This window comes from Coregonus clupeaformis, chromosome 17 (assembly GCF_020615455.1).
Source record: "Coregonus clupeaformis isolate EN_2021a chromosome 17, ASM2061545v1, whole genome shotgun sequence".
NCBI lineage: Eukaryota > Metazoa > Chordata > Actinopteri > Salmoniformes > Salmonidae > Coregonus > Coregonus clupeaformis.
Genome location: NC_059208.1, coordinates 10,399,460 through 10,422,159, shown reverse-complemented (window position 1 = coordinate 10,422,159; position 22,700 = coordinate 10,399,460). Strand labels below are relative to the sequence as shown.

Below are 22,700 nucleotides of genomic sequence, written 5' to 3'. Positions count from 1 at the left end.
CTTGGTGCGAGGGACAGGAACAGGCCGGACCGCACTGGGAACACACACCACTGGCCTTATACGGGGATCAGGAACGGGCCGGACCGGACTGGCAACACACTTCAGTACCTCTCGCCGTGCCTCTAGATTGAGAACCACCCCGGCCAACATAGAAACACAAAACATAGAAACTAACACCCTGGCTCAACATTAAAGAGTCCCCAGAGCCAGGGCGTAACACCATTTTATATTGATGTGGATATTATTGAATTAGGTTATTATGGTTTAATTATGGTTTGCAGTCAGGGTACTAAAAACGGTTTTCTCATGTTTAGAACTTTCTTCCTGGGTGAATTTCCAAACAACCTTCCTAACCAGAGAGAGAGAAGGATCGGAGAGGTAGGAACTGGACTGTGTCCAATGTATATTGATTTGCGGGTCTACCTTGTCCTCTGTTCGTGATATTGGTGTAAAGGCATTGCAAGAGAATGTCTACAAACAAATGGTCTTCTTCATTGATTGTGACAGCGCTATTGTGCTTGATGGACAGGAACTAATTTCTCCATCATACACACGCAAATAAATCAAAACAATGGGACCACGTAAGTGGCTGATTAGGACCACCAGGTGTGTGAGCAGACCCTATAAATGCTAATGTTTTGGGGATTTGTATAGAGGATGGTTATGAATGTCTGTGGGTTGTGGGTTTCAAGGGTTCTGTATTCTACGTACATGAGGGTTTTCTCTGTTTTCACTACGTTTTTATACTTTTTTTGTGATATTAAAGAGGGTGGTTATGAAAGCTATAGCTGTCGGTTGGGTTTCAAGTGTGTTTGTGTTTTTGTTTCTTATTTTTGAACAACTGAAAATGTACCACTTGAAATGATCAGCGTAAACAATATATTATTACTATGAATAACAATCTATATTATTATTATTGACACGGTCTACGTCGTGCAATGGATATATGAACTCACAGTTCCATTGACTGAGAGTATTTGTTCATGGTAATGGATTTCTGTAAGGGAAAATTCACCTATTCAAGTTGTGTTTTGAGTGGGTTGTTTGTTGTTTTCTAAATGATAATAACTTATTATTATTCATGAATTCAAAAGGCCCTTATGTAAAGTGAACAAAATCACAATTGGATACACAATTGATTTACAGTATATTTTGATACAAGCCTGGAAATACTGTTGATGATATAGACTACGATGTTCTTACTTGGATATTAATTGATGTGACATCTCTCTTTCTGTACAAATGACATTAAGAATAGGAAATGTTAGATTTGATTGCCATCGTCAAGGACGTCTGTCTCCTGATTGACCATAAGGATAAGAAGTTGGAGGGCCATCTTTCAATAAAGAGAGAATGTGCAACAACATGAGGAAAAGACAAGCAGACAGAGAAGAAGTCAAGAAGAAGAAACTATACCAGTATCTACGGTGGCCGAGAAGTGCAAAGCAACATTACAAAGAATGAAACACTTTTACAAAGCTCGAGACAAATTTACATTTTGGAAAACAAATTAACATTTTGGAAAACAAATTAACATTTTATAAAACAAATTAACATTTTAGAAAACAAATTAACATTTTATAAAACAAATTTACATTTTAGAAAACAAATTAACAAGACGCAAAACACTTTTACCAGTCCCGAAACAAATTTACAAATGACAGATTCGTCACGGAAAGGGAATGTACCATATACCGGAAGTGACACGGAAGTGATGAGCGTGGTCTTTTCGTGTTGTTTATGGTGACCGCCCGAACATGGACTGCGGCCGAGGGATGTTTTGCCCGTTTTGTGGCAAACACATGAACAGCTTAACGCGGTTTTGCTTTACGTGTGGTCGGTGTTTGGAGTTTTTAAAGGACGCGGACAAGACGGAAACATTGGAAACACAGGGGACGTCTCGACAGCCGGACAGTGCTATGCAAAGTAAGTTTAGCAAAACCAAAACGCTAGCTAAGGACAGTAACGCTAATGATTTTTTGAGCGGCTTCTAACTTTCTGTTTCGGAACTCTGTCCATTTCTGCAGAACAACCATGCACATCATACAAACAGTTCATGGAGTACAGAAGCTCGAAATCAAAAGAACGACAGTCTTTTAACTATGGGCCAAAAGGAAGATATAGGCCTAAAGAAAGAACACGTCCAGGTAAGGTGTACTGACCGTCCTATACAATTTTGCAATGCTCTATATGTATTTGTGTGTTTGTGTATATTTATTTTACCTATGTATACATTAATTATATCTTTGTTATTTTACTAGATAAACGTAGGATTGATGGTGCCAAGTGGAACTGATTTAAAACCTCTAAGAGGGAAAACACTACAGTTATTTACAGACCCAGAGGTAGCAGCACCTGATCTACTGAAACAAGCTGTCCAGAAAATGACAACATTTAACAAGGACATGCACGAAGGACCTTATGTCCTTTTGTATCCAGACTGCTCAGAGGTGGTTCATGTGCCTGGGTCAGAAAGGCCATTCAAATTGGCAGAATATAAAAAGGAAATAGGAAAGGCATATTCCAGGATCACTTTTTTCATTTGCCTAGAAAAACACTATAAAAGAGGTTAGTGGATCTCATGATTCAATATGTTTACATATTTAGATACTCTGCTGGAGGATAGATAATGGTTGTTTGAATTATTTTTTTCAGTGGATGATACCTCAGACTCTGATTCTGAAATTGTCATCACAACAAGGAGCACAGCTGAACTCAATCGTGCTGACACTTTGGTACATCAGTTATTTCTCTTTTTTAAATGTTTATGTATGTTTGTATTTATTCATTTTCATATAATTTATTAATTAGATGTACATTGGATTTTAAGCATAAAATCAATGTCCTGGTCAATATTTTAGTGGAAAAGGCTTGTTTTGATTATTTTGCAGTAACTATTATACAGTAACACAGACAACCATTCAGCATTGATATATACTGTATGTGGTAATGGAAAAATAATGGAACCTGTTGAAAGTTGTTGATCATTTTATCCGTTTCCTCTCAGGTTTTTGAACCACAAAATCGAAGTACTCCCAAACACAAGCTGGACGATGAAAGGTAGGTGTTGCACACTTGGACACAAAGGAATTTTCACACGTGCAATAATAATTCATATTTTGTTGGGCTACAGTGCTTTCACTACCAGGTAAAGTGCAATTTCACCTTTTTTTAAATTTAACTCACAAAACTGATAAAACTACTAGCAGATATTTCACTACTTATTCACATACACATTATACATACATTTATATTGCTGCACATAAGCTCAACGTTGCTACATGCTATCAGCTGTTTCTGTAACTGACTGCGGTGCCCCCTCGCTCCCTACCTAAAGGACCCACAGCTGCCTGTGTGAGCAGAGCTTTACAGAATAAACCCACTGAAATACAGTTGCTCTTGCAGTTGAATAAACAAAAATTAACCAAACCATAAAAAAAAACACGTGAGAATGAAGTGGGGGATATCCACTGTCCATTCATGTGTCCCACATCACTGTCGATCCTGCATAGGTACTATAGGCCTTTACTGAAGTGGCACGGTCATCCAGAACCAACTTAAAGAACTCCAACACGTTTCGGCATCTAGCCTTTGTCAGGGAGTCAAATAGATGTAATGAGAGACACTGGGTTTTTTCTAGTGGTAATCCACCAATAGGAAACATGGGACACATCCATATACATAATGTTTACATGATTTGACTATTGTAGGCCTGAAGGACACCTACTGGTTTTAAGATGTCTACAACACCTACTCTAGCCCAGAACACCTTGGACACTAGAAAAGACCCATTGTCTCTCATTTCATCTGTTTGACTCGCTGACGAAGGCTAGATGCAAAAAACGCATTAAAGTTCTTTTAAATTGGTTCTGTATGGCTTGGCCACTTGCAATACAAGCATTTTAATAGTTAAAAAATAGTAGTTTGAGCTTTCTTTTATTTTATACCTTTTCCATTAAAAAAGAAACTCAAACTAACTCAGATTTGAGTCCAGGAAGCGCTCCTATCCACATGTTCTCAAAATAATCTTTTTTTAAATACATCTTTCTGTTCCCTCTACTACTACATGCTACTCAAAGCTACATTATAGCCTTTATCATGGAGCTAATCATTTTAATATGTTTTATCATGTTTCAGAGATGCACCAGGACAATCAACAATTCAGCCTGGACAGGTAATTGTCACGATCGTCGAAAGGAGCGGACCAATACGCAGCGCGTGGAGTGAACATGATGACTTTATTTATTAAAGCAACCACGAAAAACAACAAACAAATGACGAAGTGAAGTCCACAGTCGCAATGACTGAAACATGGAACAATAACCCACAATAAACACAAGAAAACCTACAGCTTAAATATGGCTCCCAATCAGAGATAACGAGCCGACAGCTGACACTCGTTACCTCCGATTGGGAGTCATTAACTACAAACAAGGAAACAAACCACAACCTAGAAATAGACCCAACAGAACTCCCCCCATAGAAATAACCGTGACAGACCTGCAAACCTAAAAATCACCCAAAACCCCACAACCAACATACACCCTGGCTCAAATACACAAGTCCTGGAGCCAGAGTGTGACAGTACCCCCCCCTAAAGGTGCGAACTCCGGGCGCACCAGCATACGCTCTAGGGGAGGGTCTGGGTGGGCGTCTGTCCACGGTGGTGGCTCTGGCCCCGGTCGTGATCCCCACCCCACCACAGTCACAAACTGCTTAGTAGGCAGTACCGGACTAAGGGACAGCACCTGACTAAGGGGCAGCACCGGACCAAGGGGCAGCACCGGACCAAGGGGCAGCACCGGGCTAAGGGGCAGCACCTGACTAAAGGGCATCACCGGACTGAGGGGCAGATCCTGGCTGGCTGGCTCAGGCGGATCCTGGCTGGACGGCTCTGGCGGATCCTGGCTGGCAGAAGGCTCTGGCTGATCCTGTCTGGCAGAAGGCTCTGGCTGATCCTGTCTGGCAGAAGGCTCTGGCTGATCCTGTCTGGCAGAAGGCTCTGGCTGATCCTGTCTGGCGGAAGGCTCTGGCTGATCCTGTCTGGCAGAAGGCTCTGGCTGATCCTGTCTGGCGGACGGCTCTGACGGCGTTGGGCAGACGGGCAGTTCAGACGGCGTTGGGCAGACGGACAGTTCAGGCCCCGTTGGGCAGACGGCAGACTCTGGCCGTCTGAGGCGCATCGTAGGCCTGGTGCGTGGTGCCGGAACAGGAGGTACCGGGCTGAGGACACGCATCTCAGGGCTAGTGCGGAGAGAAGCAACAGGGCTTGCTGGACCCTGGGAACGCACATGACGCCTAGTGCGGGGAGCCGGAACAGGGCATGCTGGACCCTGGGGACTCCCATAACGCCTAGTGCGGGGAGCCGGAACAGGGCATGCTGGACCCTGGGGACTCCCATAACGCCTAGTGCGGGGAGCCGGAACAGGGCATGCTGGACCCTGGGGACTCACCTCACGCCTAGTGCGGAGAGCAGGAACAGGCCGGGCGGGGCTGGCGACGCGCACCGTATCCCTGGTGCGAGTGGCCGGAACAGGCCGGGCCGGGCTGGCGAAGCGCACCCTATCCCTGGTGCGTGGAGTCGGAACAGGCCGGGCTGGGCTGGCGACGCGCACCGTATCCCTGGTGCGAGTGGCCGGAACAGGCCGGGCCGGGTTGGCGAAGCGCACCGTATCCCTGGTGCGAGGAGTAGGAACAGGCCGGGCTGGGCTGGCGACGCGCACCGTATCCCTGGTGCGAGTGGCCGGAACAGGCCGGGCCGGGTGGCGAAGCGCACCGTATCCCTGGTGCGAGTGGCCGGAACAGGCCGGGCTGGGCTGGCGACGCGCACCGTAGGCTTCGTATGAGGCTCAGGAACAGGCCGGGCTGGGCTGGCGACGCGCACCGTACACTTAGTGCGAGGGACCGGAACAGGCCGTACCGTACGGGGAACACACACTACTGGCTGCACCACGGGACTAGGAACGGGCCGGACCGAACTGGTTACACACCCCAGTACCTCACGCCGTGCCTCAACACTTTCCTTCCCTGCTTTACCCAGTTGCCCCCTTGACCTGGTAGCCCACTGAATCCGTCCCTTCTCTGCCTCCGTCAGCCCCCTTAACCTGGCAGCCCTCTGACTCTGCCTTGTGGCAGCCTCCTGCTGCTCCGTCGCCCAAGCCATGTGCCCCCCAAAAATTTCTTGGGGTTGCCTCTCGTCCTTCCGACGATGATGGCCCTGCTGATGCCGTTGCTCCTCTCGCCGTCGCCTCTCCACCGTCTCGTTCCATGGTCGGCGATCCATACCATCTAGGATCTCCTCCCAAGTCCAGGACCCTTTACCTTCCACCAGTTCCTTCCATGTCCAGACCCTTTGTTCCTGGACGCGCTGCTTGGTTCCTTTATGGTGGGTTATTGTTCCATGTTTCAGTCATTGCGACTGTGGACTTCACTTCGTCATTTGTTTGTGGTTTTTCGTGGTTGCTTTAATAAATAAAGTCATCATGTTCACTCCACGCGCTGCGTATTGGTCCGCTCCTTTCGACGATCGTGACAGTTGTGATGTCACGAGAGGCTGTGTCCTGGAGGGACGTTACATCCCCCTGAGGTGGCTGCAAACCCAGACAGCTATGGCTCCATCTGCTGGTATGGTCAGGAACTCCACCCCTCTATGGCCAATCTTCCCACGCAGCTGAAACAAATCAGGAGCTGATGAGCTGAAGGTTTGTTGAAGGGAAGAGACACGGTCTCCAAGCTGGGCTCTCTGGAGGACAAGAGTGCTGCACGTCCACTTCCATGAGGAATATAAGGATTTGGAGATACTTACCTTTGGGAAATACTCACCTTTGGATATATGCACCTGTGGAAATACGTGTGGGACATTTGGAAGGACGTTTTGCTGGGTTGGCCACTAGCTGCAACGTGGAATACAGTAAGGCTGGGGAAAAGTTATTTGAGCGAGGGAGAGTTATGATTTTGGATGTGGAAGAGACATCCCTGAACTGTTAACCCTTAAAGAGCCACCAGAGAACAGAATTGTGTTATACTTTCGTTAGTTTCCCAAGACCTTTAATAAAATCCTTGTTTTGGTTGAACCTGGTCTCCTTGCACTACTTGAGCAATCCCGCTGAAAGCTGTGTAGCCTCTCGTGACATCACAGATGGTGGAGAATACGGGCACGCTCAAGCGTTAATAGTGCATGTCAGAGGAGGATACCGAAGGTTTGATCACCCAGTTTTCCAAGTTGGCCGTAGGCTCCCCGCCCGACTGAAATGGAGGACATATTGAAAGCCCTTGTTGCTGGCCAGCAAGCCCAGATGCAAGCAAACGTGGCTCTCTTGGAGGAGCAAAAGAAAGCCAACCTTCTGAAGGCAGAGGAATTGCAGTTGCAGAGACAGAGGGTTGTCCAAAATACCCGCCCAATAAAGGCAAGTGACTTTATATCTAAGATGGGAGCTACCGATGACATTGAGGCATACCTGCATGCATTTGAGGCCACGGCCACTAGGGAAGCCTGGCCCAAGCAACAGTGGGTTGGTCTGTTAGCCCCCCTTTCTAACCGGGGAATCGCTGAATGCTGTCCGGGACCTGGGCCCTGACCAGGTTACTGACTATGATGCCCTGAAGTCTGAGATCCTCAGCAGATATGGACTCACAAAAGTTTGGTATGGCCCAGCGCTTTCACAGCTGGACCTTCCAACCAGACCAACCTCCTCGGGCGCAGATGCATGAACTTGTCCGAATCGCAAGGAAATGGCTGGATCCGCAGAGGAATACAGCAGCGGCGGTGGTGGAGGCCGTTGTGGTGGATCGTTACCTACGCGCCCTGCCTTATGAGGCAAAACGGTTCATCAGTCAACAGGCCTTGACCACGGCTGATCTGACCGTGGAAGCTGTGGAAAAGTACCAGGCCACAGCGGAGATGCTGAATGCTTCCCGAAAAGACCCCAGGAGGGCGGCCCCACCACAAATGGGAAGAACCCGTCCAAAGGACCCCAAGGTCTCGAACCCAGCCACGTCAGGACTTATCCCGGCTCAGGGGGAGCCAGAAACCAGGCGGGTCCAAGAAGAGTACACCAGGAGGGGGAAACTCGACAGTGTTACCGGTGTGGGGAGATGGGACATATCTCCTGGCAGTGTGGGAAACCAGCCGATGAACCTATGCCCACTGCGGAGTCCTCCAGCTCAGCACCCACACACCGTGTTGCCTCGCTCTTGGGAGTCGTAGATGGCGGCCCAGATCGACCCCCCACCTGCCCGGTAACTGTGAATCACCATGATGTGGAGGCCTTACTGGATTCTGGTAGCCGGGCCACCCTGGTGCGTAAGGATTTGGTGGGCCCAACGTGTCTGACCCCGGGGAAAGTCCTCCCAGTTTCCTGTGTCCATGGGGACACCAGAGAATACCCCATTACTGAACTTACAATGACCAGCACACGGGGAACCATACACACGACGGCGGGGGTGGTTGATTCCCTCCCCGTCCCGGTCCTAATTGGACGAGACTGCCCAGCCTTTTACCCACTCTGGAGAGAGTCTCAGGAGAGGATAACCCGAGTACCTCGGAAACGGAGAGGCAAGACTCATCCTGGGAAGGCTCCGGTGCAATCCTCCGAGTTACTCACTCCCGCCCGGGCTCTGATAGGGATGGCAGGTGCCCAGACCGACACAGAGACGGAGCTACAGAATCTGGACAAAGAACTGTCTGGTCTGAAGGGGACCGCTGAGAGGTATCGTTTGTTAAAGCAACAGTTAGACATGAAGACAGAAGAGTTAGATATCCTCCAGGCTAAACTCCAACAGAGCTCCTTCCCTAAGCAACAGGAGGAGCTGGAGAGGCTGCGCAGGACCATCGAGGAGTGTGAGGAGACCCTGCGCAGTAGTAAGGAGGTCCAGAAGAAGGCAGAGGAGAAGTACAAGGTGTTGGAGAAGAAGATGAAGAATGCGGAGGCAGAGAGAGAGAAGGAACTGAAAGCTGCTCAACAGAAGCTAAACTCTGCTAAAACCAAGGCTGATGCGTTCAGTAAGAAACTCAAGGAGAGACAACAGGAGGCTGAGTCCCTGGTCCTAGAGTTGGAGGAGTTGAAGAGAGAGCAGTCTGGCAAGCACCACGGCAATGCGGACGCCCTCTCCCGGCGTGATGCCTTCTTCGCTGCCTTTACCCGACGAGGACGTCGGTCCCGAGGAGGGGGATGTGTGATGTCACGAGAGGCTGTGTCCTGGAGGGACGTTACATCCCCTGAGGTGGCTGCAAACCCAGACAGCTATGGCTCCATCTGCTGGTATGGTCAGGAACTCCACCCCTCTATGGCCAATCTTCCCACGCAGCTGAAACAAATCAGGAGCTGATGAGCTGAAGGTTTGTTGAAGGGAAGAGACACGGTCTCCAAGCTGGGCTCTCTGGAGGACAAGAGTGCTGCACGTCCACTTCCATGAGGAATATAAGGATTTGGAGATACTTACCTTTGGGAAATACTCACCTTTGGATATATGCACCTGTGGAAATACGTGTGGGACATTTGGAAGGACGTTTTGCTGGGTTGGCCACTAGCTGCAACGTGGAATACAGTAAGGCTGGGGAAAAGTTATTTGAGCGAGGGAGAGTTATGATTTTGGATGTGGAAGAGACATCCCTGAACTGTTAACCCTTAAAGAGCCACCAGAGAACAGAATTGTGTTATACTTTCGTTAGTTTCCCAAGACCTTTAATAAAATCCTTGTTTTGGTTGAACCTGGTCTCCTTGCACTACTTGAGCAATCCCGCTGAAAGCTGTGTAGCCTCTCGTGACATCACACAGTAATAAGGCAGAGTGTGGCAGCATGACATTTCTTGCTTTCAGTGTTGTTGTTTCAGACATTTTTAATCTTTTTTTTCAGATAGTAATATCTGATGCTGAGGATCTGGATCCACCGGAAGCAAATCCAGAAAAAATGTCTTGCTACAGGTAAGTAAAAAAAAAGAAAAGATAATGACTGACATAATTTAAATGTATTGAACTGATTACATGGGGGAAGACATTTTTGTTTGTAAGATGTTTTAACATGGAAATGGCAATTTCCCAACAGTAAATACACAGACCTGTATTCACCAAATGTTGAGCAGGAGGACGAAGAGCCGGTTGCTGTCAATGTGAAGAATTTCCAACACACAGCAATGTAATATGCTTTTGACTATAGCACTCCAGTTTTTTCACTGTACAATAGTTCTTGTATATCTGGAATATCCACAAATGAATTAACTTTTTGTCATTACAGGGAGGAGACGGACATTGCATTACCTGACATCGTAGCAAACCTGTCTCTTCCTATTGATCATAGAAAAGTCAGCCGGTTTAACATCTCAAGGGATAATGTTTGGGATGGGGCAGTCAGAGGTTTCAAGCGTACAACATATTCTGAAACCTGTGACATGCTGGTGAAATTTACTGATGATACTGGTGTTCTGGAAGAGGGAATTGACACTGGTGGTCCAAGACGAGAGTTTTTAACTCTACTGATGAAACACCTAAAAGACCGGCCCATTTTTGATGGACCAGAAGGACATCGGTTCTTGGTCTACAATGCAAAGGGTATGCATATTGGTTGGATGTGTACTATAGGCTACTAATGGTTGGTTAATGCTCATTGACCAGATATATCACATGACATATGCTTGCATATTACAGTATATACAGTAATGCATTGTTTTAATTTTGCAATATGAATTCATTCACAGCTGTTAGGGAGGATGAATACTACTTGGCAGGAAAGATGATTGCTGTGTCAGTTGTGCATGGAGGTCCAGGACCCCATTTCCTGTCAGAAGATCTTGTACATTATCTTGCAGGCCAGCCTTCATTCAAAGCAACAAATAATTTAATAACTGATGAAGAAATAGGGAAAGCTTTGCAAGAGGTGAGAATAGCATAAGGGTATGGTAGGGCAGAGTTTTTCATACTTACTGCAGTGTTTTTGAGACAATGTTTACTTCCTATATCACGTGCGGAATATATTTAATTAATGTATTAGTTTTTGATAGTGTAAGATTACACCTTGCTATGTACGTTATTAAAAAAATAGGCAAGGAGATACAGTGCATACAGTTATTGACTGGGGTGTTTTTGCCCATTTTCATGTCTTTCAGATTGAGAATGCTGCTTCATTGGATGCTCTGCAAGAATGTATGATGAGACACAGCACAATGTTACAGACAGCAGGTTGTCTGAGACATGTGGCTACTGTGGAAGAAAAGAAAGAAATCGTGTCAGACTACCTCCAATGGTATACCATTGACCGCAACTCATCTGTAATTGACAGGTAAGATGATATTTGTAGTGATGAGATTTTTATTTATTTATGTATGAATTTTTTGTTTGAAATGCCTCATGGTCCCCATCTTTGGTTTATGCAAGTATGTATATCTGTTATCAATTTGTCCTTAATCAGAATTTGTACCTTAGTGTATTTCAACGGATATGTGATGTCACTTCATTCTGTGTCAAACTACAGTGCCTTCATTAAGTCTGCACACCTTTATAGATTCAATTTAAAATATATTTAAATCCTTTTCCTCATCAATCTACACACAATACATCATAATGACAAAGCAAAAACAGAAATTAGATCTTAGGTTTCTCCTCCTGACTAACTCTTCCATAGAGGAAAATCAGTCCAGTTACCCCTTAAAGTGATCCATCCACCTCTGCTGCACATCTGGCAGCAGAGTGATGGTTTGAGGCTCACTTTACCCATCAAACCCTTGATGACTTGCTGCTGTTTATCCAACCACCTGCTCCATACTGTAGCAGTGTCATTTACATATGGATCTATTTCTGCCCTCAGTTCTCATAGAGATCCTGACATGCAGAGAGGTTTTAGTATCTCTTGTAAATGTCCCTGAAAATCAGATATAAAGAGTGTGGTGATGTTGTGTGTAAAGCCTGTAGCTTCATACACGAGGAATCCAGGCTGGAATTACTTCCAAAGGTGCTTCAACAGTGTACTGAGAAAATTGTTAATTAACTTGTGCGAATGTGATATTCCAGTTTTTAATTTTTATTAAATTTGCTACAATTTCTAAAAACTTGTTTTTGCTTTGTCATTATGATGTATTGTGTGTAGGCTGATGAGGAAAAATATTAATATTACTATTTTAAATTGAATCTATAACGAAACAAAGTTGTGAAAAAGTGCAATGGGTGTGTAGACTTTCTGAAGGCATCGTGTGAGTGCTCAAGCCACCCATCCGTCTGTGTCATTCCAGTCTTTTGTTTCTGTGTGTTATACTTACAGTTTGTAACAATTAACGTTTAATATGCAAAAATAGGGTTTTTGAAATCAATTTTCAACAATGTTAAGGTGGATAGTAATTGTAGAGAAGAGAATATTTAATCGTTTTCTTTAGATAATTTTAAATTCAATTGGCACTACACAGCAGTGAAACAATGTTTGTGTTCACTCTGTAGATTCAGAGATGGTCTTTCAACCCTGGAGTTTTTGACTGCACTACAGCAACACCCTACTTTGCTGGCCCCTGTCATGTGCCACTCTGAAAGGCGACTCACTGCTTTTGAGCTTGAGAGACTCTTCAAACCTGACCTCAGTCCTTCGGGGAGTAATCGAAGACTTAAAGAAAGTCAAACCATGGCCTACTGGGCAGACTATCTCCTTGATTGTGAAGGTTTGTTAGTTTGTTTTTTATAACTAGTTAAGAAAACACATGGCAGTGATGCATCTGAATTGTTTTTCTTTGCAGAAGGCCAGGCTGCTGTGTCTGTGGAAGATGTTTTGATGTTTGCTACTGGGCTGTCTTCACTTCCCCCATCTGGCTTGGAACCACTGCCTCAAATAGAGTTCCTGGAGGACTCTGCGTTCCCAATGGCAAATACATGTTCAAACTCCTTGAGATTACCACTCCTAGACTCATACACTTTGTTTAAGTCACAAATGGACTTTGGAATTCAAAATAGTCCAGGATTCGGCTGTTTCTAAGCTATATGATGGATGACCCCTAGAGTTAAGACTCTGAAAAAGTTGTTGTTGTTAAAGGTTAGGGTTGGGCATCATTTAGATTTTAACGATTCTGATTCCAATTCCGATTCTTCCTTTTGATTCCGGTTCTTATCGATTCTCGATTCCGATTCTTTGAGTGGTGGAGTTGAAACGGGTCACATGCTTATTTCACAAATAAGAGGAAAGTTTTATTTTGATTCAAAGGTGGGTTGCAGTTTGACGGGGCTTTTTCAATGTAAAATAAAGCCACACTAGAGCACCGCTTACTGTGCTCCATGGCTGCAACACAACAAGCACCTGGCCGCTACAGAAACCAAAACTTGCGATCAGATTTGAAACCCAATCCTCCAAAACGATTCCAATAAAGAAACAATTCCGATGGAATCGTAATTTTTTTAACTATTCCAAGTAGGAATTGGTTCTTGATGCCCAACCCTATTAAAGGTGCACTTTTAAAGTGCAGTTGCCAAAGTTGTTTTTATAATGTTACTGTATGTGAGCATGTTCTTTTCTCACAGTAAACATTTTGAAAATGTTTTAGATCCATTACTCTCAATACTACAAAAGTGTAATAAATACTGATTACTATTTTTGATTAATTTACTTCACACTTAAAAACAATTAAGCTTTGGGTGACAGATTCATAAATATTGTGTTCAGACAGACAGCAGTATTCCACCACTACAAAAAACCCTCCCTTTTTGATCATTTCATAGCTGAGCCATTTCTTTTAGTTTCATGTACAGTTCGGATGCAGACTCCCAGTTGTCTGGCTTCTGTAACTGATTGTGTTCCATGGCAAAGTCCAAGTACTCCTGCATGTTTGGGTCCCCACAAGGAGTCATTGACAGGCTAGCCTCAGGAAGGGCATCCAGTTCAGCTTGTTCACTTTGAAATCCGCAGTCTCTGGAGCCAAACCTATGTTAAATAGAATACATAATTGCATTTATTTTCAATTAAGCTAAAACGTTACATTAATGCGTTTATCTGTTTATTATCACCAATGTATCACCTGTGTGGTAAGTAGTAGAGTTCATTGGGCACTCCTCCTGGACATGCTGCTGTTCTGGAAGGGCGAATCCTGTGGCTGTTCCACAGTCTCACACACTCATCCAAGTCCTTCTGAATAACATCACCAAAGCAATATCTCAATAGGCATTGATGCTCATGACTCCCGTTGAAGTATCCGGCATCTCTAAGGTCGGCAAATAACTCCATCCAGAACTGAGACCTATAGAAATGGATACAAATGTTTAGTTATACTATAAATAATAAAGGTTAGTTATAATGAAATGTATGGTCTGTGCATCTTTTGGTCATTCGATTTTCTTTTCAGGAACAGCTACTTTTCCTGACGGGCAGGATTTGCTTTACAAATTTGTATTGATAATTATTGTGCTCGTTTTTCATTAATCGTTCCTGAGAAGAAAATCGAATGACCAAAAGATGCAATGACCCTTTATGAAGACAACTCACCTTCCCTTTCTAAATATAGACCACCAGGACTCAATACGCTGGTTATTTATAGATGAGCCGTACATGTGGCTGGACGCTCCAGAGTAGTAGTCACTGTGATGGTGGCGTAGGGTACATTGAATTGCAGCCATTATGCCGTTCTCAGTGCCGCAATCAGTCCTCAGTCTCATGGGGATGATACCGAGGTTTCGCACACATGACATGAAATAGTGAGCAATCACTGTTGGGTTATTATTTGTTGGTCCACATTGAAGCCACAATACTTTACGTGAAAATCCATCTATGCATCCCGAAATGGCCAAACCGAATGGCTTAAGTTTGTCATAACCATCTGCGTGCCACATATAGTTAGGTCCCATTGAGTAGTTGTCCAGGTCCACGAAGTTCAAATCTGATGGCGTTACTCACGGCGTTTGGCGAGGAATAATCCTTTCTGCGGTACAACCCGGCTTCGTTCAGTTTACTTTTAAGAGTCCTCAAGCTGATGTTTACACCGTGTAGACTTGACATCATGTCCACGATTACAGCGTACGAGTGACCCTCGTTAAAATATTGAACGCAATGATGCAGTATGTCTGGTGTTTCCGTCTGGTCCGCGTCCTTTAAAAACTCCAAACACCGACCACACGTAAAGCAAAACCACGTTAAGCTGTTCATGTGTTTGCCACAAAACGGGCAAAACATCCCTCGGCCGCAGTCCATGTTCGGGCGGTCACCATAAACAACACGAAAAGACCACGCTCATCACTTCCGTGTCACTTCCGGTATATGGTACATTCCCTTTCCGTGACGAATCTGTCATTTGTAAATTTGTTTCGGGACTGGTAAAAGTGTTTTGCGTCTTGTTAATTTGTTTTCTAAAATGTAAATTTGTTTTATATCCTCCTGAGACCGAGCCCATTGACTTATGTCCACTGTAGTGGACATTTGAGTTTCATCCCTCTTCTTGGAATCTTTTGTGCAAGTCTCTTAATTCCTGATGTACTGTACAGAGGACATCCTGGGCTTTTCAGTGATATGTCATTTGATTGGCTGGGAGGCCGGGAACCGCCTCTATCTTTCCTTTCAAAATGGACGGCATAGGAACAAGCACATTTTATGGAAAGATGAGAGGTAAGTCAAATATTGTTTGTCTATGGTTTTGTTACTATGATAATCATATATTTTCTTGTTCATGAAGGTGTTAGGAATCATATATTTAGTTCTGATAGCAACTAAATTATGTATCTTTTGAAAGATTTGCCATTTTATGAATGTCAATTATAGTGGACATCAGGACTATCTTCATGTAAATAATGACTCCACATTGTCGTAGGGAAACAGAACTGAAGCAGAAAGAATTCTTTACCGAATAGTCGAGGGAGATTCAGATTTGGAGTTGTCAGATGATGAGAGAGATGAGGATAAGTTTCAACCAGTGATACAAAACGGTGATGAAGAAGAGGAAGACAATGCAGAAGGCTCAGTTGAAGGGACAGATGCAGACACAGACACAGATACAGACAGGGATGAACAGGAAACTCGTCGCCCTCTGTGGGCCAGGAGTAACATGTATGTTTGATGCAGTTCCACAATTTTAAATTCAGCTGCATTGAGTATTTAAACTGTTATTACTTATCATTTATTATTCTTTTTTCCTTCATATCAGATTTGCACCTGTGTTACCTGGGCTTCCTGTGTGTCAAGATGACCCTACAACACGTGCAGACTGGAGTCCAATTGAATACTTTTCACAGTACATTGACAACAAGGTCTTTGAAGATTTGGCAACATACACAAATCAAAGAGAGCTGCAAATCAAAGGAGTGTGCATGAACACCACGCCACAAGAAATACAAATCTTCTTGGGCATTTCAGTCCACATGGCCTGCCTTGGCTATCCCAGAATTAAAATGTTTTGGGCCAACAAAACTAAAGTGCCAGTCATAAGTAGCAAAATGACTAGGGATAGATTCTTCAGGATAAGAAATTCCCTCAAGATTGTCAATGACCTGGCTGTAACAGAGGAAACAAAGAAGGCAGATATTCTTTGGAAAGTCAGGCCAATACTCGATCGTGTGCGCCAAGGCTGTCTCAGCCTTGCAAAGCCAGAAAGGGTCTGCATTGATGAGCAAATCATCCCATTCACAGGCCGTTGTCCAGTCAGGCAATATGTTCCCGGCAAGCCAAACCCTACTGGCCTAAAGGTCTTTGTCCTTGCATCCCCAAATGGTCTGATGCTTGATTTTGAAGTCTACCAAGGGAAGAATACCTTTACAGTCCAAAGGTTAGGAGTTGGAGCTGCAGCAGTTCTACGCATGGTTGAATCTGTTCCAACAGGAAGCCACATATTCTTTGACAGGTACTTCACAACCATAGATCTATTGGATGCATTGCTGGCAAAGGGCCTTCCTGCAACTGGAACTATAATGAAGAACCGTGTCCCAAAGCTGTGCCAGCTGCCAGTAGACAAACAGTTGAAAAAAAGAGGGAGAGGAACATCAGTGTCAGTGGCCAGAAAGAGTCCTGAGCTGGCCATCACAAAATGGTTCGACAACAAACCAGTGCTCATGGCATCCACTGTACATGGGAAAGACCCAGAAGACATCTGTACCAGATGGTCCCAGAAAGAAAAGCACCTGGTCCAGGTTAAAAGACCAGCAGTAATTAAGCAGTATAATGATAACATGGGTGGCGTAGATCTTTGTGATCGCATGCTTAGCTTCTATCGTATGTCAAGCAGGACCAAGAAGTGGACATCGCGCGTGATCAGTCACTTCTTTGATGTTGCCATCACCAACTCCTGGATACAATACCAGTCTGACAGCAAAGCTCTGCACAGACCATCCAAGAACACACATCAGTACCTGGACTTCAAACTACTCCTAGCTGAGGAGCTGTTGGAGAGTCCGGAACTGGAAAACAGCTGTGAAGAGAGTGAGGATGAGTATGAGCCACCATCTAAAATGAGGATCCCACAACCAGAGCCATCTGTGCGCAGACTAGGAGCCATGCACATGCCTGAGATGATGGATACCAAGCATGCAGAAAGATGCAGAAATAAGGGCTGCAAGAGCAAGACGTACATGAGATGTACCAAATGCAAGATGTTCCTCTGCATTACCAAAAAGAGAAATTGCTTCCAGGACTTTCACCACTAACAAAGAAAATACTAAGAACAAAATGAAGAGTGAAGGAAAAAGCTAGATTGGATTCAGTTTGACAGAAGGAAAAAATCCAAAATAAATCTGTTACACATTAGTTATATGTTCATTGTTCAAATAACACTGAAAGGATTCAAGGGGACCAATCAAAGGATATGGACATAACAAAGTGTTAAGCTTTAATAGTAAAGCTATCCTTGCGGAATGTAAGGAAAAGGATTCAAGAATGATTAATGTGTATTGTATAATCAAAATGTCTGTATTCTTGGATAATAATCAATCTACAGCCCAAAATGTATGTATTCTTAGTTCATAAAAACTCTGTAATCTGTAAGAACTCTGTAAAAATGTGTATCTACCAAATGTGTCTCTTTTCGTACTCAGATGATCATGTTGTCCACTACAGTGGACATGCTGTAAAATAAAAAATAAAAATTAAAATGTGGAAATTGTAGGATGCTTTTTTTAACCCTAAACAGTTATTGAATCACAAAAAATATGATTAGGAAAAACAATATTTTCCTTGGTTCTCAGGAGGATAAAATGTTAATTTGTTTTATAAAATGTAAATTTGTTTTCCAAAATGTAAATTTGTTTTCCAAAATGTAAATTTGTCTCGAGCTTTGTAAAAGTGTTTCATTCTTTGTAATGTTGCTTTGCACTTCCCGGCCACCGTAAGTATCAGACTCAGCATGGGAGACAATCAATCAGGTGAGAGGCTTTGGCAAATCTCTCCGTTAGTCCTATGAAAGGTATGGACATCATTCACAGCATTATGAGAATGCGGTATGTATCGAGAGCTTGGGACTGCATTTTTGTCCAAATTGAGTTATTGCCTTGTTCTGGTCAATGTTCTCTACCTATATAGTACTCTAAATACCTCAATTATTTTTGTTGAATTCAAAAGAATACAATATAAAAATTGCTGACACCATTCAAACCAATGAAGATTTTGAACTTTAAAGCTAATTATCTCAGAATCATCTTTTTGCAGTTAGAACCTTATATGATTAAATCACGATGTGCTATTGGACAGCCTGTTCTCAGGATCATTACCATGTCCATTACTCTTCCATAGATCACACTTCTAGGTGCTTAGACACAGAGCACAGAAGCAGACAGACCCCTGACTGAGCACTCTGAGAGAGAGAGAGAGAGAGAGAGAGAGAGAGAGAGAGAGAGAGAGAGAGAGAGAGAGAGAGAGAGAGAGAGAGAGAGAGAGAGAGAGAGAGAGAGAGAGAGAGAGAGAGAGAGAGAGAGAGAGAGAGAGAGAGAGAGAGAGAGAGAGAGAGAGAGAGAGAGAGAGAGAGAGAGAGAGAGAGAGAGAGAGAGAGAGAGAGAGAGAGAGAGAGAGAGAGAGAGAGAGAGAGAGAGAGAGAGAGAGAGAGAGAGAGAGAGAGAGAGAGAGAGAGAGAGAGAGGATGGGGTAGGAACACCAGCCGAAACAAGGAGGTGCACAGCACAGCAGTTTTACATGGGTAACTGCAACCAACTGCAGTTACTGCAACTAGCTGTTCACATGCACATGATCTAAAGTCTTCAGCTCTACGATACACCCTAATACTACTAATAATTGTCAGCTTCCTGCCTCCTGTTTGTCTCCGGGCCTCTAGAGGTCATCTGTGTTCCCCTCTGCCTTAGTTCTTCCTCGTGTGTGTCAGCTTCCTGCCTCCTGTTTGTCTCCGGGCCTCTAGAGGTCATCTGTGTTCCCCTCTGCCTTAGTTCTTCCTCATGTGTCCTAATTAGCTTGATCCAGGTCACCTGTGCCTTGTTTCCCCTTGTGTATTTTAGCTGTGTGTTTTCCCCTTGTTTCTCACTTGGTTATTGCGTCCTGACTATGTGTCTCCTGCTTTGTCCCACCGTGTCTGTCCTAGTAAGTTGTTCAAAGTTATCTTTAGTTTGTTTTTCTCCCCTCGTGGAGTTGTTTTGTTTTGCCTCCTGTTTTGGAACATTAAATCTACTTGCCTGGAGTATTGCCTTGGGTGTTTCATTTGGGTCCTACAACACCTCCTCTGTGGCTAAGGGGTAGTACCCCCAGCTCTCCACATCTGAGACCGGAGTTTCTAGCCCGGCATGGGACAGAATAACCAAGTCAATCATGGACCCAGAAACACTCAGTTCCCCGGACCTGTTGGCGGTGATCACTCGACATGAGGCTTTTTTCCAGCGCCATGAAGCCGTTCTCAGCCGACAAGAGGAGCTGATGGCTAGTCATTCTCAACTCCTGGCCGAAATGATGAGTTCCCTCCGCCAGCTCTTTGAACGCCTCCCTGGTCCTCTCCCTTCCCCCAGGTCACCCCCCAGTGACGACAGGTCGTCTCGGTTGGCGGAGCCCCGACTACCACCTCCCAAGCCCTTTTCTGGGGATCCAAGCTCTTGCCAGGGTTTCCTCACCCAATGCTCCCTCACCTTCGAGCTCCAACCCTCAAGTTTTCCCACAGACCGTTCCAAGATTGCCTACATCATTACCCTTCTTTCAGACAAGGCGCTCGCCTGGGCTTCTGCGGTGTGGCAGTCCCAGGAGGCCTGTTGTGACTCCCACGCTGCATTTGTAGAAGAGTTCAAGCGGGTGTTCGATCATCCTGTCAGTGGGCGGGAGGCTTCCAAGCGCCTACTGTCTCTCCGTCAGGGGCCCCGAAGCACGGCAGATTTTGCCATTGATTTCCGGACCATAGCAGCAAGGAGCGGATGGAATGATGAAGCGCTGCGGGTCTGCTTTCAGGGAGGGTTATCTGAGCCCCTTCAAGATGAGTTAGCCACCCGAGAACCAGCTGGTGATCTCGAGTCCCTCATAGCCTTGGCCATCCGCCTGGACAATCGTCTAAGAGAGCGGAGAACGGCTCGCCGTCAGGTGTCTCATTCCCAAGTTCCTCTGAGCAGCTCTGTTTCTCCTGTTTGGACTCCGTCATTCAGAGCTTCCCCGGCTCCTGAACTGCTCCAGGATTCCCCGGAGAGCATGCAGTTAGGCCGTTCCAGGCTTTCTCCCAACGAAAGGGAACGTCGCATGAGGGAACGTCGGTGCCTCTACTGCGGGGTTGCCGGCCACTTCCGCTCCACTTGCCCCCGAGCTTTGGGAAACGCCTGTCCCCGCCCAGCTACAGGAGGGCTGTGATGGGGAGAGTTAGAGCGCCTCCTACTAACGCTGTCCTGGCTATTCCAGCCACTCTGTCCTGGGGGGGCCACCAGCATCGGGTCCAGGCTATGATCGATTCTGGTGCCGCAGGTGATTTCCTGGATGTAACCTTGGCTAAGGAACTTAAGATCCCTACCCAACTACTTCCTCAACCCCAGGCAGTTACAGCCTTAGATGGCAGACCTCTGGAACCAGGAAAGGTTACCGAGGCGACTCAGTCCCTGCGACTTACCATCTCTCAACACCAGCAGGAGGAGACCTTCTATCTCATTGACTCTCCCGAGTATCCTATTATCCTGGGTCACCCTTGGCTATGCAGACATAATCCCCAGATTGACTGGCCTACGGGCACCATTCTAAGCTGGGGTCCCGCCTGCCAACTCACCTGCATGCTTCAGAGTCCCTCAGCCCCTAGTACCCAGTTTCAAGAGTCTGTTGACGTCTCCCGAGTCCCCAGTGTTTACCATCGGTTCAAGGCAGTGTTCAGCAAGGCCCGGGCTACTTCCCTTACCGCCTCATCGCACGTATGACTGTGCCATTGATCTACTCCCTGGGTGCTGCCCTCCTAGAGGTCGGATCTTTTCCTTGTCCTCCCCGAGCACGCAGCTATGGACACCTACATTAAGGAGTCCTTGGCAGCCGGCCTCATCTATGCCTCTACTTCCCCGGCTGGGGCGGGCTTCTTTTTGTTGAAAAGAAAGACGGGGTCTTAGGCCTTGTATTGATTACCGGGGACTCAACAAGATCACGGTTCGGAATCGATACCCCCTTCCTCTCATGGCCACTGCTTTTGAGCTGCTTCAAGGGGCTTCCATTTTTACTAAGCTGGATCTCCGCAATGCTTACCATCTCGTGCGGATCCGGCAAGGAGACGAATGGAAGACGGCGTTCAACACGCCCACGGGGCACTATGAATATCGGGTGATGCCGTTCGGGCTCACCAATGCCCCCGCAGTATTCCAAGCCCTGATTAATGATGTTCTCCGGGATATGCTTAATCTGTTCGTCTTCGTGTACCTGGACGATATCCTCATCTTCTCGAGGTCACTGAAGGAGCATGAGGGGCATGTTAGCAGGGTTCTCCAGAGGCTCCTTGACAATCACCTCTACGTTAAGCCTGAGAAGTGTGAATTTCATGTTTCTCAGACTCAGTTTCTCGGGTTTATTGTCACTCCCGGGCACCTAGAGATGGATCCCAAGAAGGTCAAGGCGGTCCACGATTGGCCCACACCTGCCACGGTCAAGGAGGTTCAACGGTTCATTGGCTTTTCTAACTTCTATCGGAAGTTCATTAAGAATTTCAGCTCGGTGGTAGCCCCCTTGACGACGCTTACCAAGGAGGCGGGACCAAGATTCACTGGGGTCCGGAAGCAGCAGGGGCCTTCGAGGATCTCAAGCGCCGCTTCACGTCTGCTCCGATTCTGGTGACCCCTGACCCAGAGAGACCTTTCGTGGTGGAGGTGGACGCCTCAGAGGTGGGGGTGGGAGCCGTCCTGTCACAGAGGGGTGCGGATGGGAGATTACACCCTTGTGCCTTCATGTCTCGCCGCCTGTCTGAGGCCGAGCGCAACTACCACGTGGGGGATCTAGAGTTGCTTGCGGTAAAACTGGCATTGGAAGAGTGGCGCCATTGGCTTGAGGGGGCTCAGCACCCTTTCCAGGTTCTCACAGACCACAAGAACCTGGAATATCTCCAACAGGCTAAGCGGATGAACCCTCGGCAAGCACGATGGTCCCTTTTCTTTAATCGATTCCAGTTCCTCCTGACTTACCGACCTGGCACCAAGAACGTCAAGCCGGATGCTCTGTCTCGAGTCTATTCTCCCGAGTTACAAGAGAAGCCCTTGGCATCGATTATTCCGAGGTCTAGGATCGTCGCACCTCTTCAGTGGGAACTAGAAAGAGGGGTACGAGAAGCTCTTGTCCAGGAGCCCGATCCAGGCGGTGGTCCTGCCGGTCGCCTGTACGTTCCTCTCTCT

At 45.8% G+C, this 22,700-nt stretch overlaps 3 protein-coding genes across 4 annotated transcripts; 2 read left to right on the top strand and 1 right to left on the bottom strand.

Annotated features, from left to right (window-relative positions):
- Nucleotides 1–1,717: 1,717 nt before the first annotated feature.
- On the top strand, nucleotides 1,718–13,557 carry LOC121586573 (G2/M phase-specific E3 ubiquitin-protein ligase-like). 2 transcript variants are annotated; one of them, XM_041903368.1, is made up of 13 exons: nucleotides 1,718–1,926; nucleotides 2,028–2,147; nucleotides 2,262–2,568; nucleotides 2,656–2,735; nucleotides 3,008–3,060; nucleotides 4,138–4,174; nucleotides 9,856–9,923; nucleotides 10,045–10,134; nucleotides 10,234–10,547; nucleotides 10,694–10,872; nucleotides 11,102–11,274; nucleotides 12,423–12,637; nucleotides 12,713–13,557. In XM_041903368.1, exons 2-13 carry the CDS (start codon nucleotides 2,103–2,105, stop codon nucleotides 12,946–12,948), a joined length of 1,797 nt encoding a protein of 598 aa, XP_041759302.1. In that variant the 5' UTR covers nucleotides 1,718–1,926; nucleotides 2,028–2,102; the 3' UTR covers nucleotides 12,949–13,557. The 2 variants fall into 2 exon arrangements, with proteins under 2 accessions (XP_041759302.1, XP_041759303.1); XM_041903369.1 differs by having other exon boundaries at nucleotides 2,028–2,152.
- Nucleotides 13,552–15,127, bottom strand: LOC123492840. Its single transcript, XM_045226067.1, has 3 exons — nucleotides 14,446–15,127; nucleotides 13,982–14,200; nucleotides 13,552–13,887 (listed from the first exon to the last, which is right to left on the bottom strand). Exons 1-3 carry the CDS (start codon nucleotides 14,802–14,804, stop codon nucleotides 13,680–13,682), a joined length of 786 nt encoding a protein of 261 aa, XP_045082002.1. The 5' UTR covers nucleotides 14,805–15,127; the 3' UTR covers nucleotides 13,552–13,679.
- A 219-nt stretch (nucleotides 15,128–15,346) lies between these two features.
- On the top strand, nucleotides 15,347–17,585 carry LOC123492947 (piggyBac transposable element-derived protein 3-like). Its single transcript, XM_045226704.1, has 2 exons — nucleotides 15,347–15,558; nucleotides 16,094–17,585. The coding sequence occupies exons 1-2, from the start codon at nucleotides 15,425–15,427 to the stop codon at nucleotides 17,583–17,585; spliced, it is 1,626 nt and encodes a 541-aa protein (XP_045082639.1). The 5' UTR covers nucleotides 15,347–15,424.
- The last annotated feature ends 5,115 nt before the right edge of the window (nucleotides 17,586–22,700 follow it).

Excerpts from the sequence above, each read along its gene's own strand:
- LOC121586573 (XM_041903369.1), top strand. The coding sequence starts at position 1,758 with ATGGACTGCGGCCGAGGGATGTTTTGCCCGTTTTGTGGCAAACACATG. Across the intron at positions 1,927-2,027 it reads GCCGGACAGTGCTATGCAAA|AACAACCATGCACATCATAC; the intron begins GTAAGTTTAGCA and ends CCATTTCTGCAG. Across the intron at positions 10,135-10,233 it reads AATTTCCAACACACAGCAAT|GGAGGAGACGGACATTGCAT; the intron begins GTAATATGCTTT and ends TTGTCATTACAG.
- LOC123492840 (XM_045226067.1), bottom strand. The coding sequence starts at position 14,804 with ATGGGACCTAACTATATGTGGCACGCAGATGGTTATGACAAACTTAAG. Across the intron at positions 14,201-14,445 it reads TCTATATTTAGAAAGGGAAG|GTCTCAGTTCTGGATGGAGT; the intron begins GTGAGTTGTCTT and ends CCATTTCTATAG. Across the intron at positions 13,888-13,981 it reads CTCTACTACTTACCACACAG|GTTTGGCTCCAGAGACTGCG; the intron begins GTGATACATTGG and ends TATTTAACATAG.
- LOC123492947 (XM_045226704.1), top strand. The coding sequence starts at position 15,425 with ATGTACTGTACAGAGGACATCCTGGGCTTTTCAGTGATATGTCATTTG. Across the intron at positions 15,559-16,093 it reads ATTTTATGGAAAGATGAGAG|ATTTGCACCTGTGTTACCTG; the intron begins GTAAGTCAAATA and ends CCTTCATATCAG.